Source organism: Drosophila guanche, unplaced genomic scaffold (genome assembly GCF_900245975.1).
Source record: "Drosophila guanche unplaced genomic scaffold, DGUA_6, whole genome shotgun sequence".
Taxonomy (NCBI): domain Eukaryota; kingdom Metazoa; phylum Arthropoda; class Insecta; order Diptera; family Drosophilidae; genus Drosophila; species Drosophila guanche.
In genome coordinates, this window is record NW_022995754.1 from 417600 (window position 1) to 431683 (window position 14084).

At 49.8% G+C, this 14084-nt stretch overlaps 3 protein-coding genes across 4 annotated transcripts; all 3 read right to left on the reverse strand.

Moving 5' to 3' along the window:
* Nucleotides 1-47: 47 nt before the first annotated feature.
* Nucleotides 48-2663, reverse strand: LOC117589451 (protein henna). The gene is made up of 5 exons (XM_034281401.1): nucleotides 2527-2663; nucleotides 1018-1690; nucleotides 685-947; nucleotides 393-622; nucleotides 48-325 (listed from the first exon to the last, which is right to left on the reverse strand). The coding sequence occupies exons 1-5, from the start codon at nucleotides 2554-2556 to the stop codon at nucleotides 163-165; spliced, it is 1359 nt and encodes a 452-aa protein (XP_034137292.1). The 5' UTR covers nucleotides 2557-2663; the 3' UTR covers nucleotides 48-162.
* A 1019-nt stretch (nucleotides 2664-3682) lies between these two features.
* On the reverse strand, nucleotides 3683-10609 carry LOC117589448. 2 transcript variants are annotated; one of them, XM_034281393.1, is made up of 11 exons: nucleotides 10530-10609; nucleotides 9996-10139; nucleotides 9188-9373; nucleotides 8302-9123; nucleotides 8111-8236; nucleotides 7077-8024; nucleotides 5463-6485; nucleotides 4429-5399; nucleotides 4263-4365; nucleotides 4030-4202; nucleotides 3683-3916 (listed from the first exon to the last, which is right to left on the reverse strand). In XM_034281393.1, the coding sequence occupies exons 2-11, from the start codon at nucleotides 10048-10050 to the stop codon at nucleotides 3800-3802; spliced, it is 4524 nt and encodes a 1507-aa protein (XP_034137284.1). In that variant the 5' UTR covers nucleotides 10051-10139; nucleotides 10530-10609; the 3' UTR covers nucleotides 3683-3799. The 2 variants fall into 2 exon arrangements, with proteins under 2 accessions (XP_034137284.1, XP_034137283.1); XM_034281392.1 differs by having other exon boundaries at nucleotides 8302-9132.
* A 1438-nt stretch (nucleotides 10610-12047) lies between these two features.
* Nucleotides 12048-12911, reverse strand: LOC117589452 (heat shock protein 27). The gene has a single exon (XM_034281402.1). The coding sequence runs from the start codon at nucleotides 12745-12747 to the stop codon at nucleotides 12283-12285; it is 465 nt and encodes a 154-aa protein (XP_034137293.1). The 5' UTR covers nucleotides 12748-12911; the 3' UTR covers nucleotides 12048-12282.
* Between the last annotated feature and the right edge of the window lie 1173 nt (nucleotides 12912-14084).

A 14084-nucleotide genomic window follows, 5' to 3' on the forward strand; every position in this document is an offset into this window, starting at 1 on the left:
AAATACAAAAAATATATATGTTACAAGTAAATGAACAGAAAAATGTATACAATTTTCGTAATTATTTATTTAGCATGTACAAATACAGAAAACATTCCTAAAGATCTATGGAGAGAGGGCGTACGTAGGTAAAAAAGTAGATGTAGAATGCGCTTTCCGCTTTCAGACACGTAGCTTGTCAACGGCATTCTGAAGAATCTGGAACTCGGAGTTGATGGTGTTCATAAGATTCGATATCTGGTGCTTAGAGTCCAGCACTTCGACACTCTGCGTGTAGGCATTGTAGCGGACACCAAACGGACGTGGAATCGAGTTGGCAAATTTACTAAAAGCCACAAACCAAAACCAGTTAAAGATCTAAACGATTTTCAGAGGGGAAATGTTCGACTTACATGGTCTTCTCCTTGGCACTCTCGAAGCTGTCGGCCACATAGTAGAGGGGCTGGAACTGTGTGATGGGATACTTGGTAACACCAGTCACCTCTGGCTCAAAGTCCTTCAGCATGGGCTTCTCCGTGAGGCAGTACTCCAGCTCGCCGTAGGAGGAGAGCAGACCAGCGCCGAAGGCCTTCAGCTCACCCTCCTGACGGCACAGACCGTACTCCACAGTGAACCAGAAGATCTAACAGCAAGCGGGAGATGATTTAACAGGGACTATTCAGGGACGTAGAGAGTATATCCTACCGTTGAGAGCTTCTCAATGTAGTCGTCTGGGGCTCCCAGGGATGCCAGGCCAATCTCCTGACTGAACTGAGCAAAAGCAGGATCGGCAAAGAGGGGCACATGCCCCAGCAGCTCGTGGCAGACATCGGGCTCGGGCGTGTACATGGGCTTGCTGGGATGCCGAATGTACTGAGTGGAGTGGAAGACGCGGAAGGCCAAGCCGGCGAGAAAATCGCGGGAGCTGAGCAGACCAGCCACGGGACGAAGGGTGAAGCCAGTGCAGTCTGCGGTAATGGAGCCAAAAGTTGTATAAACTTTCCCTTGGAGTGTGTGTGTGAGTGTATGGTAACTTACCCCTCAAAAAGTTGGAGACATCCTCCAGCTGTGGGATATTGTCCTCCCTGAAGCCACAATTGTCCACCAGCAGGGGGAAGACATGATTGTACTCCCGGCAGGCGTGCGTCTTGTAGAGCTTCGTCAGATTGCGAAAGATAATGGCCCAGGTCTCGATCTCCTCCTTGGAGTACTCCACATGGGGCAGAGTCTCGCCGTGCTTGTAGTTGTAGGCAATGTCCGCAAAGTACTTGCGGCGCTTGCGGTACTCCGGATCGGTAAATCCGGGATGATCGGAGTCCAGCTCGGCGCCGTAGCTGAGAATCTGATTGGCAAAGCGATCTAGATCGCGTATACGCCGTGGAAACCAAGGCACAGCCGTGGCATTGTCCTTGTAGTCTCGGGAAATGATATTGAAGTAGCTGCACTGCTCCTTCACATCGTCAATGGCCCTGCCCAGGGCCCCTGACTTGCCGTCGCACTCCACGAAGAACTCATAGCCGGGGACACGTAGCGAGGAGCGGGACTCAATGTGCACCAGATTGATGTCGTGCTTCTTGAATATGGCCAAGATATTGGCCAGGGCACCGCTGGACAGCGACGAGTCCTTCGGCGAGAACAGCAGGCAGGTATTCCTGGCCTCCTGAATGTCCACACCCTCGGCAATATACGCCGAGTCCTCAATGCGCGTTGGCTGTTGGATGAGGGAGAACTCTGATTAGCCACGCCACTTTGTTATCGCTTATCGCTTGGAAAAACAATCCCAGCCATTTATTGACACAAACTGTGACCCCCAGACTGGTGCATCAATCGGGGCAACCCTCTCGTCCCTCATCCCGCACCACTCATGATCAATCACAAACTATTGTAAGCCGATACAATTGATTTGCTTAGAGCGAGGATCGAATTTCAAAGGTTAGCCAATGCCAAGCCGCACGACTTGCCACAGACTGGTACATCATGTACCTAAGGTCTATATGCATCTCGAAGGTTTAGGTCTGACCGCAATGCCATTCAGTGCATATAGCCCTGGGCTTCACCTAGAACTTGCTGAGGCACAGGGAAGGTTGCTCTGCCACAAGGCAAAAGATGCTTAGATCTAGTTTCTCATAAATATTCCACTGAGGATGTCTCTTTTCTATGGTTTTTATTTTTGATTACTCCAGAGAACAATACACTAATACACTCTCAGTATTCAGTTCTATAAATATTCCTTTGTCTTGCAATCTGTAGAGTTAACCCAATTTCATGGCAGCTCGAATTGATTATAGATCCGCTTTCTTGGCTGCACGAATACTTATGCGTAAAACTTTGTTTTTATTGTAATAACACGAGTACTTCGAACATTATTTGCGTTTCCTTTCAAGGTTAGCAAAAGTTCGAATCGGGTACACAATAATATAAACTTGTTATTGTTCTTGCCATTATTATTATTGTTATTCAGCGTAGCACTTTCTAAAGTCATGCGTTCATACATCCACACGTACTATTATGTATGCATGTACATACGTATGATGTACAGGAACGAACCTTATCAAAGGAGACCTGACGCTGGTACATTTTCAAGCGTTTCTTCTCTTTTCACTTTTCACTGCGAGATGGGAGAACAAGAACCGAAAGAACTGGCGAACGCACCGCTCAGCACACGATTTAAAACTGATTTAATTTCTCGTTTAATCTCGCGCTTAAATAGACTTTTTTGCTATGCCCCAAGCCACACGGGCTCCATAGCTAATCTCGTGGTGAAGTGAAACCGACAACCGAGTGGAAACCAGTCAACAATAATGCGATCAATCGGGCGAGTGAACGATCTTGGAATAGCATCCACATGCGGCCCAATCTCAGCGCTAACTGTGGTCTATGGCCAGTGGGCTATGGCTATGGGGTTATCAGTGCCTGCGGTAGATAGGCCTACATCGTCTAACATCTCATGCCAGGGGTCACATGTTAAATGGTTCTCTCTCTCTCTCTCTCTGACTACAGTTCTACGACTCGAGTATACCGTATAGAAATATTCCTAAAACGATTTGATTGCTCTGCTGGGGGGCTGTCCAGAATAAGAACAGATTATGACTGGAATTTCGGCTAGTTTCTAATTTTTGTTTTCGCACAACGAATGGAAATAAAACTGAATAATCTTAAATGGTTTCATAATGAGACATGACAGGTTCTAACCAAACAAGTTCAACGGCATTTCGGGGCAATTATTTTGTAGTGAATAATAAATTGGATGTGGATGTGGTTGTGGTTGTGGCTGTGAAGGTGGAGGTGGGGCCCGGCACGCGCTGTATCTGTTGTTCCACAAATACGTTCCACAAATATAGTAGCAATAAGGAATAACAGGTAGATTCATTTAAAGCGGTCGTCTAGCATTTACATATTTACATTTCTTAATCTTATTAGTGGAACCCTTTCTAAATAGCTTTCAGCTCAGATAAGCCTATTATTTGTGGATCGCATTGACTACAGTACAAGTTGAGAGTTCACTTCAGTTGGGTAATGGCACACACACTACAGATTAAACCACAATCCGATCCGAATATGATGCAATATTTGAAAGAGTTTACAAGACCCAGAAACAAACAGTCCATCAACGTTTGCACTTATCTGCAAGAATTTCAACATCAAACACAATACAATGACAACGAATATTACATTTAAAATATTTATTTATTTAAATTAGGCATTAAAAAGATTTACAAAAGTATTTGCATCAATGGCGCCTCCAATGGTATTCCTCCCACTCTTCTCGTTTGCCTCTCTGCTCCTATGAGAAGATAGTTTATAGCTTAAGTAGTGGGCTCTAGAAGTTTGTGTTGTATCGATGCCAGAGCGAGGTGAGGGTGCCGCGTTTCACTTGCGTCTGGGGACTCGTTTGCGGGCGCACGTTCTTCAGAGTGCAGCCCACGGGCAGGTTGACCTACAAAGCGACGACAAAATCGAGATGCAATCGAATGAGATACAGATACAGAGACAGATCAAAAACCTTCGCTGTTACGCTTATATTACTGGCTCTGGCTTTGGCACACTTACGGATTGGTGGGCCGTCACTCGAACTGGCTCTTTATCGGGACAGACCACATAGGACCCGTGGCCATCGAACAGACTGCTGCTGGAGGCTGGCTTCTCCCTAAGTTGTGCTGCCGCCGACTCGGACTCGGGAAAGGCTATATCTGGCTGTGCAGGTGCAGGTGCGGGCTTGGCAGCTGCAAAATATAGCTTCTATGTAATGATGGTTCCAACATGAACTTGATTCGTTCTCTTACCCTTCACATGAATGTGGAAACTACAGCTCAGGGTCACACCATCGGTGGTGGTGGCCTCGTATTTGATGGCATGATTGCCCAGCCTGAACAGGGCCCCAGGGAACTGCAAGTAAATCATTCGAATGATATATTTACATTCAGTTTGAGTATCGATTCGAGTACTTACATGGGACTTGAAGATCTTCAACAGTTTGCCCTCGAAACGGGGCTCTTCCCAGACAACTGATCGCAGATTCTGGTTCTCCTTCAGATGAACCTCGATCGAGGGTGGGCAGTAGTTGGATGTATCCGAGCCCAGGTCCACCCGGAAGCTCTCAGTGCGCTCAGGAGCAGCACTGGCAAGCTTCTCTGACTCTAGTTTTGGGTACGACACGGGGGCAGGTGGTGCCGAAGGTTCCGGAAGTGCAGATAGTCTGGCAAATTGAGAGGACCTGGAAAATGTGGGAAACGGTGCGGGTGCGGGTGCGGGTGCAGGCGCTGAAGACCGAGAGGAAAATGTGGGAAATGCAGCAGTTCTGGAGAATCCTGAATGACTCTGAACTGGAGCGGATGAGAATGTGAACAGATTCGACTGTGTCGTTGGCGCCGCCTTGATGGTGATGATCGTCTGGCAGGCGGCACTCTGCATCGTCTGTGGGTGCTGAGCGCGGAAAGCAATCTTGTGGACACCAGCAGGAAGGTGAGCCTCCAGCTGCTTGGCCCAGGCGGGAGACACAGCCACATATCGGTAGTCCACATTCGTCTGGGGCCTCTGCAGCGTCACGTGAGCCTTGACCTCGCCGCGATGCAGCAGGATGACCACATTCTCAGGACACTTGATGTAGGGTTGAGCTCTTGGTGCTGCCTGCTGTACGGGGGGCACGTTCTGCAGAGACTGCGATCGGATCCAGGGAAGCTGGTTGTTGTTGAAGAAACTCATGCCGAATGGCTGACAGTTGAGTTGGGATCCGAAGGACCAGCCCTGAAGGCCCATGCAATTGGCCAGCATAGGTCCAGTGGGCAAGAAGCCGGAGTTGCACTGCAGGCGGCAGATGGTCCCAATTCTGGAGGGCCCCTGCGTACAGCTGGCTGGTGAGATGAAACCATTGGCGGCCGGTTTCAGGGCAGGACATATCTGCACACGACGCTGAACAAGAGCTGCGAGGATGTTGAGATATTAGGGATTGACTTCTGGATGATTGCATCCCATCTGATACTTACGCACACACTTGTTCTCCTGGCCCTCCCAAATACCAGCGGATCCGCAGCTCCTGATCTCCGATCCTTGGAGGGTGAAACCGGGATTGCAGGTGACTCTGCAGCGGCTGTTGTAGAATTGGGTGCGCTTGTGGCGATACTTATTGCAGCGAGCTTTGCCGTTCACCGGCGCCTGGAAGCGAGGACAGGCATCCCGTGGTTGTGGCTGGGACGGACTCACCCAGGGAATCCGAGGGATCTGGGGAAGTCTGGTGTTTACTGATACAAACGAAGGTAACCTTGGGGCTTCCGGAGCTGCAGACGGATACTTTGGCGCCTTGTTTAGCGAGGGAAATGTGGGAAATGGATTCGCTTTGGGTAACACGGGAAGAGCAGGTGTCAGGCGCTCGTCTGGACGAGCTTTGGGCAGCTCGGGAAACGTGGGAAATGGATTTGCTTTGGGTAGCTCGGGAATAGGCGAGGCCCTCGGTGGTTGAGGCACATCCAGGCAGGTCCTGCCATCGATGGAGAGCCTCTTACCGAGGCCACACTCACACCGGAAACCGCCAGGCTCATTGACACAGCTGCCAGCCACACAGCTCTCCGTGTCCAGCGAACACTCGTCCACATCCTGGCAGGTCCTGAGATCGCCGTCCAGCTGGTAGCCGGCTGGGCAGGCGCACTGGAAGGAGCCCTGGCTGTTCTCACAACGATGCGAACAGCCGCCGTTGTTCAACTGGCACTCGTCGACGTCCACACAGCTGCCATCTGCACCGAGCAGGAGGCCCAGGCCGCATTTGATAGGTTCGCAGCCATCGGAGGTCTGCTGACTGCCAGGTGGACAGCCAACCAGGGCGGGGCGACAGCTGCGATTGTCCTCCTCAAGGATGTAGCCCAAGGGGCAGCCGCACTCGAAGCTGCCATTCTTGTTTATGCACTCGTGGGTGCAGCCGCCCGAGAGGAGTCCGGCGCACTCGTCTATGTCCTGGCAGCTCCTGGCGTCGGCGGACAGCTCGTAACCGCGCTCGCAGGCGCAGGCATGGGTACCTAGAAGATTAATGCAGATGTCGCTACAGTTTCCGTACTCCTGCGAGCACTCGTCGATGTCCAAGCAGCCAAAGCCATCCGGGGTGATCTCGAACCCGGACTCGCAAGCGCAGGCAAAGCCGCCCGGCTGGTTGAGGCAAAGCTGCGTGCACTGACCATTGCTATGCAGACATTCGTCGATGTCCTGGCAGGTGCGCCCGTCCTCTGCGAGAGCATACCCCAGTGGACAGGCGCACTGGAATCTGCCCGGCAGATTCAAGCAGAAGTGCGAGCAGTTGCCGTTGCCCAACGAGCACTCGTCAATGTCCAGGCACGGTGAGGGTTCAGATGATTTGGATGCTGATGAAGATTCGTTAGGCGATGATGTGGATGATGATTCGGTTGATTCGGATGCGATGAGGTGATTGTCCAAGCCTAGAGCATAGCCCGCTGGACAGAGACAGGTGTAGGAACCATTGAGATTCTCGCAAAGCATTTCCTGATGGCACTCGTAAGTCTCCGTCGCGCACTCGTCAATGTCGAAGCAGTAGCCCCGCATACCCTCCAGCCGCAGCAGCTCATAGCCGGGCGAGCACTCGCACCCATACGAACCTGGCAGATTGCGGCACACCTGCTGGCAGCCACCGTTCTCCACCAGACACTCGTCAATGTCCTGACAACTCTTGCCGTCTGCGCCGAGGCGGAAGCCGTCGCGACAGGAGCAAGCCCCGCCTCGAGCCGTGAGGCAGATCTGCTCGCAACCATTGTTGTTGACCTCGCACAGATCCTCGGCCACGCACGTGAACTCCTCGACGAGGGTCAGACCCACAGGACACAGACACTGGTAGCCACCGTCGGTGTTGAAACAGCTGTGGCTGCACAGATGGCTTTCCTCTGCACACTCGTCGATGTCCTGGCAACTGAAGAGCTCGCTCGTGTAGCCAGGGGGACAGAGGCAGCTGAAGCTGCTGTTGTCCTCGCTGGGCACACAGCTGCCCGGCCGGCAGCTGTCGTGGCCGTGCTCCGTGGTGCAGGGCGACTCGGCCACCACACAACTGTGCCGATCCTCGGCCAGATCGTAGCCCTGGGGGCACTTGCACTTGTACTGGCCATCGGGCAGGTCCTCGCACTCGTGCGCACAGCGAGTGCGATTCAGTTTGGGATTGTCCAGGTCCTCGCAACCGTCGAGGGCGCAGCTCTGCTGATCCTCTAGCAGATGGTAGCCCGGATGGCAGCCGCAGCGATAGGAGCCGATGGTGTTGTGACACTCTTGCTGGCAGAGGTGAGGCTCTTCCTCGCCGTTCTCGATTTTGCACTCGTCAATGTCCTGGCACTCGCTGCCATCGGGCGAGAGCTGGAACCCAGGGTTGCACTTCACCTTGGTGCTGCTGGGTTCCACTTCCACTGGGATCTCGTTATCCTCCTCCGTGGGCTCGGACACTGCAGTGGCGGCCTCCTCCTGGGTGACCAATGGCACCACACAGCGATAAGATCCGGGCAAGTTCTCGCAACCATTTTGACAGTCGCCAGATAATTCCGCATTGGCGCACTCGTCAATGTCTGCAATGGATTGGATTGGATTGGATTTGATTTGATTAGTTTGTACTCCACGAAAGGGCATGGAAATTTCCGATTTGTTTGCTTACCCACGCAAGTCTTTCCCGTTGAGGTATCTATTTGGTAGCCCTGCTGGCAGGCGCACTGAAAGCTTCCCGGCAGATTGTTGCAGATCTCTGAACAGCCGCCATTCGACTCCTGGCACTCATCAATATCTGGTGGAGAGGGGGGAAGAGGGTTTTTACAATGACTTCAATGTACAAGGAAATGGATAGCCCACCAAGACAGCTGACATAGTCGCTCGGATCTAGGGTGTAGCCTTCACGGCAGCTGCACTTCAGGACGGGTTCATTCTCGTCCGGATACAAGAGGCGGCTGCATATGTGCTCGCAGCCTCCGCGATCTTCGCCGCAGTCCTCGTCCAGGAATCGAGGGGCATAGGGATCTTTGGTGGGCTCAACCACAGCACTGTCTTCGGTGACGGCTAATTCTTCAACCTTGACTTCAGGTTCAAGGGGAGTTTCAGCTGGTTCCGCTTCATCGACTCGCACCACAATTTCTGGCTCAGGTTGTGGTTCATCAATCGCTTCTGGCTGTGGCTCGGCTACCACTGGGAGCTCCACAGGCGCTGTGAGTGTTAACTCCTCCACGGACTCCACGACTTCCTCTTCGACTGGCGGCGGAGGTGGTGGCGGCGGTTCGTTCTCAGTCACCTTTGTCTCACCTTCACCAAAGTCTTCTGTGTTGCCATCGCCATTAGTGATGGTCTCGTACTCATCGTAGTCCTCGTCCTCGAGATCCGCATCGGTGTACTCCACCAGGGGAATACATGTGGGCAGCTCACCCACCCACTGCTTCTCGTGGCAGTACATGGCTGAGTTTTCCAGGGACTCGAACTCGTAGTTCTCATTGCAGGCAAAGTAGGCCACGAGGAAGATCTTCTCGCCCCTGCGGCGACGCTCGTACTTGACCACGAGACCGTGGCTGATCTCGGGGGCCATGACCTTTGCCTCGATGCAGCTCATGTCCAGTATCGCAGCCATAGGCAGGGGCACTTTCGGCTCCTCCGGTATGGCCAGAACCCTCTTCTTGCGCTCCGACACTGCAGAAGCTGTGAATGGATGTGTTTCCTTAAAAATTAGCCATCAAGAGCGACATCAACTTACCCTTCACACAAGTGGGTGGCTCTCCTTGCCACTTGTCTGTCTCCGCGTTACAGATGAGCTCCGCCGCTCCCCTCAGCTCGAAGCCCGCCTTGCAGTTGTAGATGGCAGTGATGGTGTCATCATTCAACGCCATCTTTGCCGTGGCATGCCTCACCAATGGCGCCACCTCACAGTCCTCAGGTGCCGCTGTAAAGCCAAAAAAATACACACACACATGGGTTAGTCCGTCAAACAGCTGGATAATAATGGAATGGTGCCATAAAACGCTACCGAAACAATCGTCTCAAATCGTTGCCAAAAGTCTTTGGCCATAGGTTTTCCTACATTTTCTTTTTCCACATTTTCTTTTCGTGATTTACGATCAGGTTTTTATGTCTCTCGTTTCTGAACGCCGGCCGGTAATTAAATGATCTATTTTGCTAGTCGAATGGGGGCCCCGCGTGCTGGCAATGACTCATTTTTTTCTAAGATCACTTCTATAGGAAAAGGTGTCATAAAATAGTACATCTACGGCCCATTAGCTCTTACCAAAAAATGCTCTTAAAACCCAATTTTGTCTTCAGTTTTATGGATTGAAGGGACGCTCATCTGTCACTTGACAAAAAGGAAAATCTAAATGAACATTTTATGGTGATTTAATTAATTCAAATAATATTCTAGAACAGATTTTGAGTAAGAAAAGATCTTAGAATTCTTCCGCTATGACGATTATGGGAAATTTCCTAATAGAAAAATGCCTTCCTGAATATTGAACCCATAAAGTTGTCTTTCTCCGTGAGTTGCCTCATAAGTTTCCGCCCACACTTACCTGCAGCAAATGCAACGCATGTCAGGGCACATAAAACATATTTGAACGCCCACATAGTGCCGCCTTGAACACGAACACGATCCTTTTAGATCCGTTTTCACACCTTTCCACTCACTCACTCGGGGTTTGGGCTGCTTCGGTTTTCTTTTATAAATAAGAAGTCATTAATAAATTTCACGCTTTTCTTGGCTTTGCTTTTCTTTTCTTTCAGAGCAAATTTATGGGACAAGAGATGAAATGGAAGTAGATACATATATATGCTAAGATATATGGAGGTCTTTCCTCCATTAAGATTAAGGCGGCTTTATAAATAGCACACTTTCAACACTTTCCATATATCTGTGTAGGTACACACTCGTATAAGGAGGAACAAAATTTGCTGGAGCTCAAGGAGATTCCACCACTTTTTTTGTACAATTAGAGTTCATTAGGATTATTCCATATTTATCATACATATATGTATAGATATATATGTAGGTATTTCCACTTATTAAAGGAGAAGAGAACCGATTTTTCGGGAAGATGAGAACGCACCGTTTCTGACCAGAGCCAGGGCAAGACTGAAGAGCCAAAGAGATTCCAACTTTTCTCGAAGGGAAGCACACGGAACACACCGAATTTCCCTGTCTCCAAAGATAGATACATATATATATGTATATATGTATATATATATAGACGCTGATATTTCATGACTATCATAAAGCAAATTAGTGCGAGAGCGCACAAGTGTCGTGCGCCCCTCTTCGGGAGAAGGAAACTATTTTTACCCATAGGATGGAGGAATCGTTATCATTAGCATAGGCCCACGAGAATTGATGGCCCTCTTCTGCTCTTCTCTTCCAGATGCTTCGCCACTCGCTTTTGCATTGAACTTGATCGCCGAAATCCTTCAGCAGCTGTCAGAAAATTATTGAAATTAGTTGTCATTCCATTACACAAATAGAACACTCAATCACCTCGCATCAAATGCACCGCCTCGCCTCGCGCTGCTCCGTTCTGGACTGCTCAGTCGTGTCGGTGCCAATTGTAAATTGTTTTCAATTAAATAAAATTAAATACAATACGAAAGTAGCCCGCGTAGGTGCAGCACTCTTCGACTTATTTGGCCAGCCAAACAAACATGTTATTCCGTGGAATAAACAACTCGTATGGAACCTGCAAACGAGTAAATAGTTAAGTAGCTCACAGCCCGAACGTACCTCGTTCCCATATGGGTGGAGAGCAGTCCCTGTCCCCTCTTCCCCTTCGCATCATCCCTCCCTCCCTTGATCTTTTCTAAACAGTAGTTCCAATTGTGTGGCCAGACCTCGGACCTCGGTGTTTCTTGGCTTACAATTTGATTGACAAATTGTTTTGGCGAACAAACAACTGAAAATGGTTTAAGGCTGCACATAATTGACCAATTCGATACATGCGATTGGATTGACAGACAATTGGAAGCGTTTCAAGTCGCTGTGCATTCCACACGTTCAAAGTTGCATCCCAAATTCCATGCTCTTCATTCATTTCCCTTGGCGCGTTTTCAGCCGCACGCGTTTTTAAACTCACATGTATTTTGCGAGCGGTTAAAAACGCTAGAAAATCGCCTAGCGAAAACCATTTGTGGGCGTGCGAACTTTGTTCCACGCTCGCACACTTTGTATGGTCAAATGCCATGGATATACAGATATGTATGTGTACTCGGATCTAGATTAGTTTTTCCATGCGATTTCTGTGCGTTTTCTCTGTGTAGGTTTATGCTCTCGAGGCGGTGGTTCTCGCCGCTGTCGCTGCCATTTACATTTTAACTTAACCTTAGATGGCGTTTGCGGAAATTGCCCAAGGGCGTGGTATGCACATATACGAACGCACGTACGTCTCTATCTAGTATATAGTTTTGTCTGGACAGTCGCAACAGCGAATGTTGTTTGCCCAATGTCTGGGCTTTGAGTCGGATTTATGTTGACATTTTCCTCGGTCGCGTCCCATTGTTTCGGGCCTTGTACGAGCATGGGGACATCCGCTGGGCCCCGTTCCCCAATAAGACTGCTGTCACTGTGTTTCATTAATTAATTATTAATAAATTAACCTTTATTTTATTGAACTAAACAAATCAAATGTTTCCTTGTTAATAACAAAAAGCGTCCAATTATTGTTCTTTTGGATTTGGTTTACTTAGAATTAGGAGACTCTGGAAATCATCAATAAATCTCCGAAATTCCGGGCAGTCCGGTCGTGTCGGGTGCATTAATTGGTCTGTCTTTTACAGAAACTAAAAACAAAACACACAGAAAGCCTCTGCCCGGGGTTAGTTCTTGATGCTTAGATATGAGGGACCCACTTGACGAACGTAGACACTTCGCTCGTTGCTGAGGTACGGCGGACAGCGGACGGTGAGGATGCCATCGGAGGACAGCTCGGAGCGGACGTCGTTGGGGTAGTAGCCGCGGGGCAGCACAAATCGCTTGACAATGTGGCGGCCCACGAAGGTGTCGCCGTCGCGACGCTTCTCGTGCTTCGCCTCCACCACCACCGTGTCCCCCGTGGTCTTCACTGTGATCTCGTACGGCTTGAACTGGTGCACATCCACGTTGGCCTCGAACCCGTCCTTGCCCACGATCACCCTGCTGAGGTCGGGCGCGGAGCCCACGCGCGACAGCGAGCGCTTCCAGTAGGGCAGATCCCAGTCGTTGATGTCCCAATCGCGCCACAAGCGACGGCGATAATCCCAGTAATCCCAATCCGTGTTGTTGGTAGCCGGAACCAGAGCCATCTCAATTCTCTTATGTGTGTGTGTGTTTTCTTAAGGGTCTGTCTTCTCAGGACGCAGCAGTGCAGCGATCGACTACGACTTTTCACGTTTATCGTTCGACTTCGACGCGTTCTCTTCTGTAACGTCCACTCGCGATTTTTGCTCAGAGCAAATTAAACTTGCAACCGACAGAAGCTGCCGCTTTTATAGTGCTACGCCCCAGCGCTTGGAAGTGGGCTCAGCGCCCCAGCACCGATCGGCTGAGACTCGACAGCCACAGCCAATGACAGTTGTGACGTAAAAAGCAGGCAGCAGCAGCAGTATCGGGGTCTCCGTCTCGGGCGATGTTTTCGATTGTTTATCTTGAGAAATTATTTTCTGTTTTGTTCCGAAAGGGGGCTGGCTGGCGGTGGCTCTGTGGGCCGAAAACTTCTATGGCCATGCAACGAGATCTGAATGGCCTTTCCTTGGAGCGATTGGGTGGTTCGTGCTGGGTGAGCTTTATTAGTCTTTGTTGAGCCACTTCCGCAGTGGAGGAAAAGATGGAGCAGAGAAGGTTTTCTGAAGGGTAGAGAGCTGATAAGAGCAGATCGAACTTGTTCCCAGATACATAACATTTGAATACTTTCGACCCAGTATCCCTCCACAAATTGCCCTCCCAAATCATCTTTTACTCATCCATGTTTCCACAACTTTCCCTCTCATAAGAACTCTACTTCCGCCACCGCAAAACCCGACCTTCCCAGCTCCTTTCCAGCCCCATCTACCTCTCTCTGTTGCTCTCTTTGGTGTAGCCATCCAAAACCCATTCTCCCATATCGGCAGCGCCTTTAAAGCAAAACCATGCCAAAAAGCGAACACAAATTCAAAAACTCAATCGAAACAGTCGAAAGAGATCGCTCAGCCTTTTCAACTTAATTACGCAGCATTTCCGCTTGCTTAGAAACAAATGTATCTAAAGCTAAATTGAAAAAAAAGCAAACTTAAAAGCAGAGGCAGATTGGGGAGGGGACATTTCTTTGGCGGAAATCCGAACAGCGCATAATTCTTTTCACTTTTTGACCAAATTTGGCTATGGCTTTGTTGTTGTACATTTTAAGCCGCTATAAGATATAAATCAAACAGATACAGATAAACAGACAGACGGACAGGCAGACAAAGCTAACAGATACATGGATTACAAATACACAATCCATAGATACAACAAGGGAGGGGGCCACTGTGTGGGAGTGGTTGAGGCTGAGGGCTGCTGCGGTAGTCATGACAAAAAGGCAATTTGTACAATTTTCGATGGTCCAATGTTGCGGGAGGGAAGGGAAGGGATGGGGAAGGGGAAGATTAGCCAAAGCGACAACTAC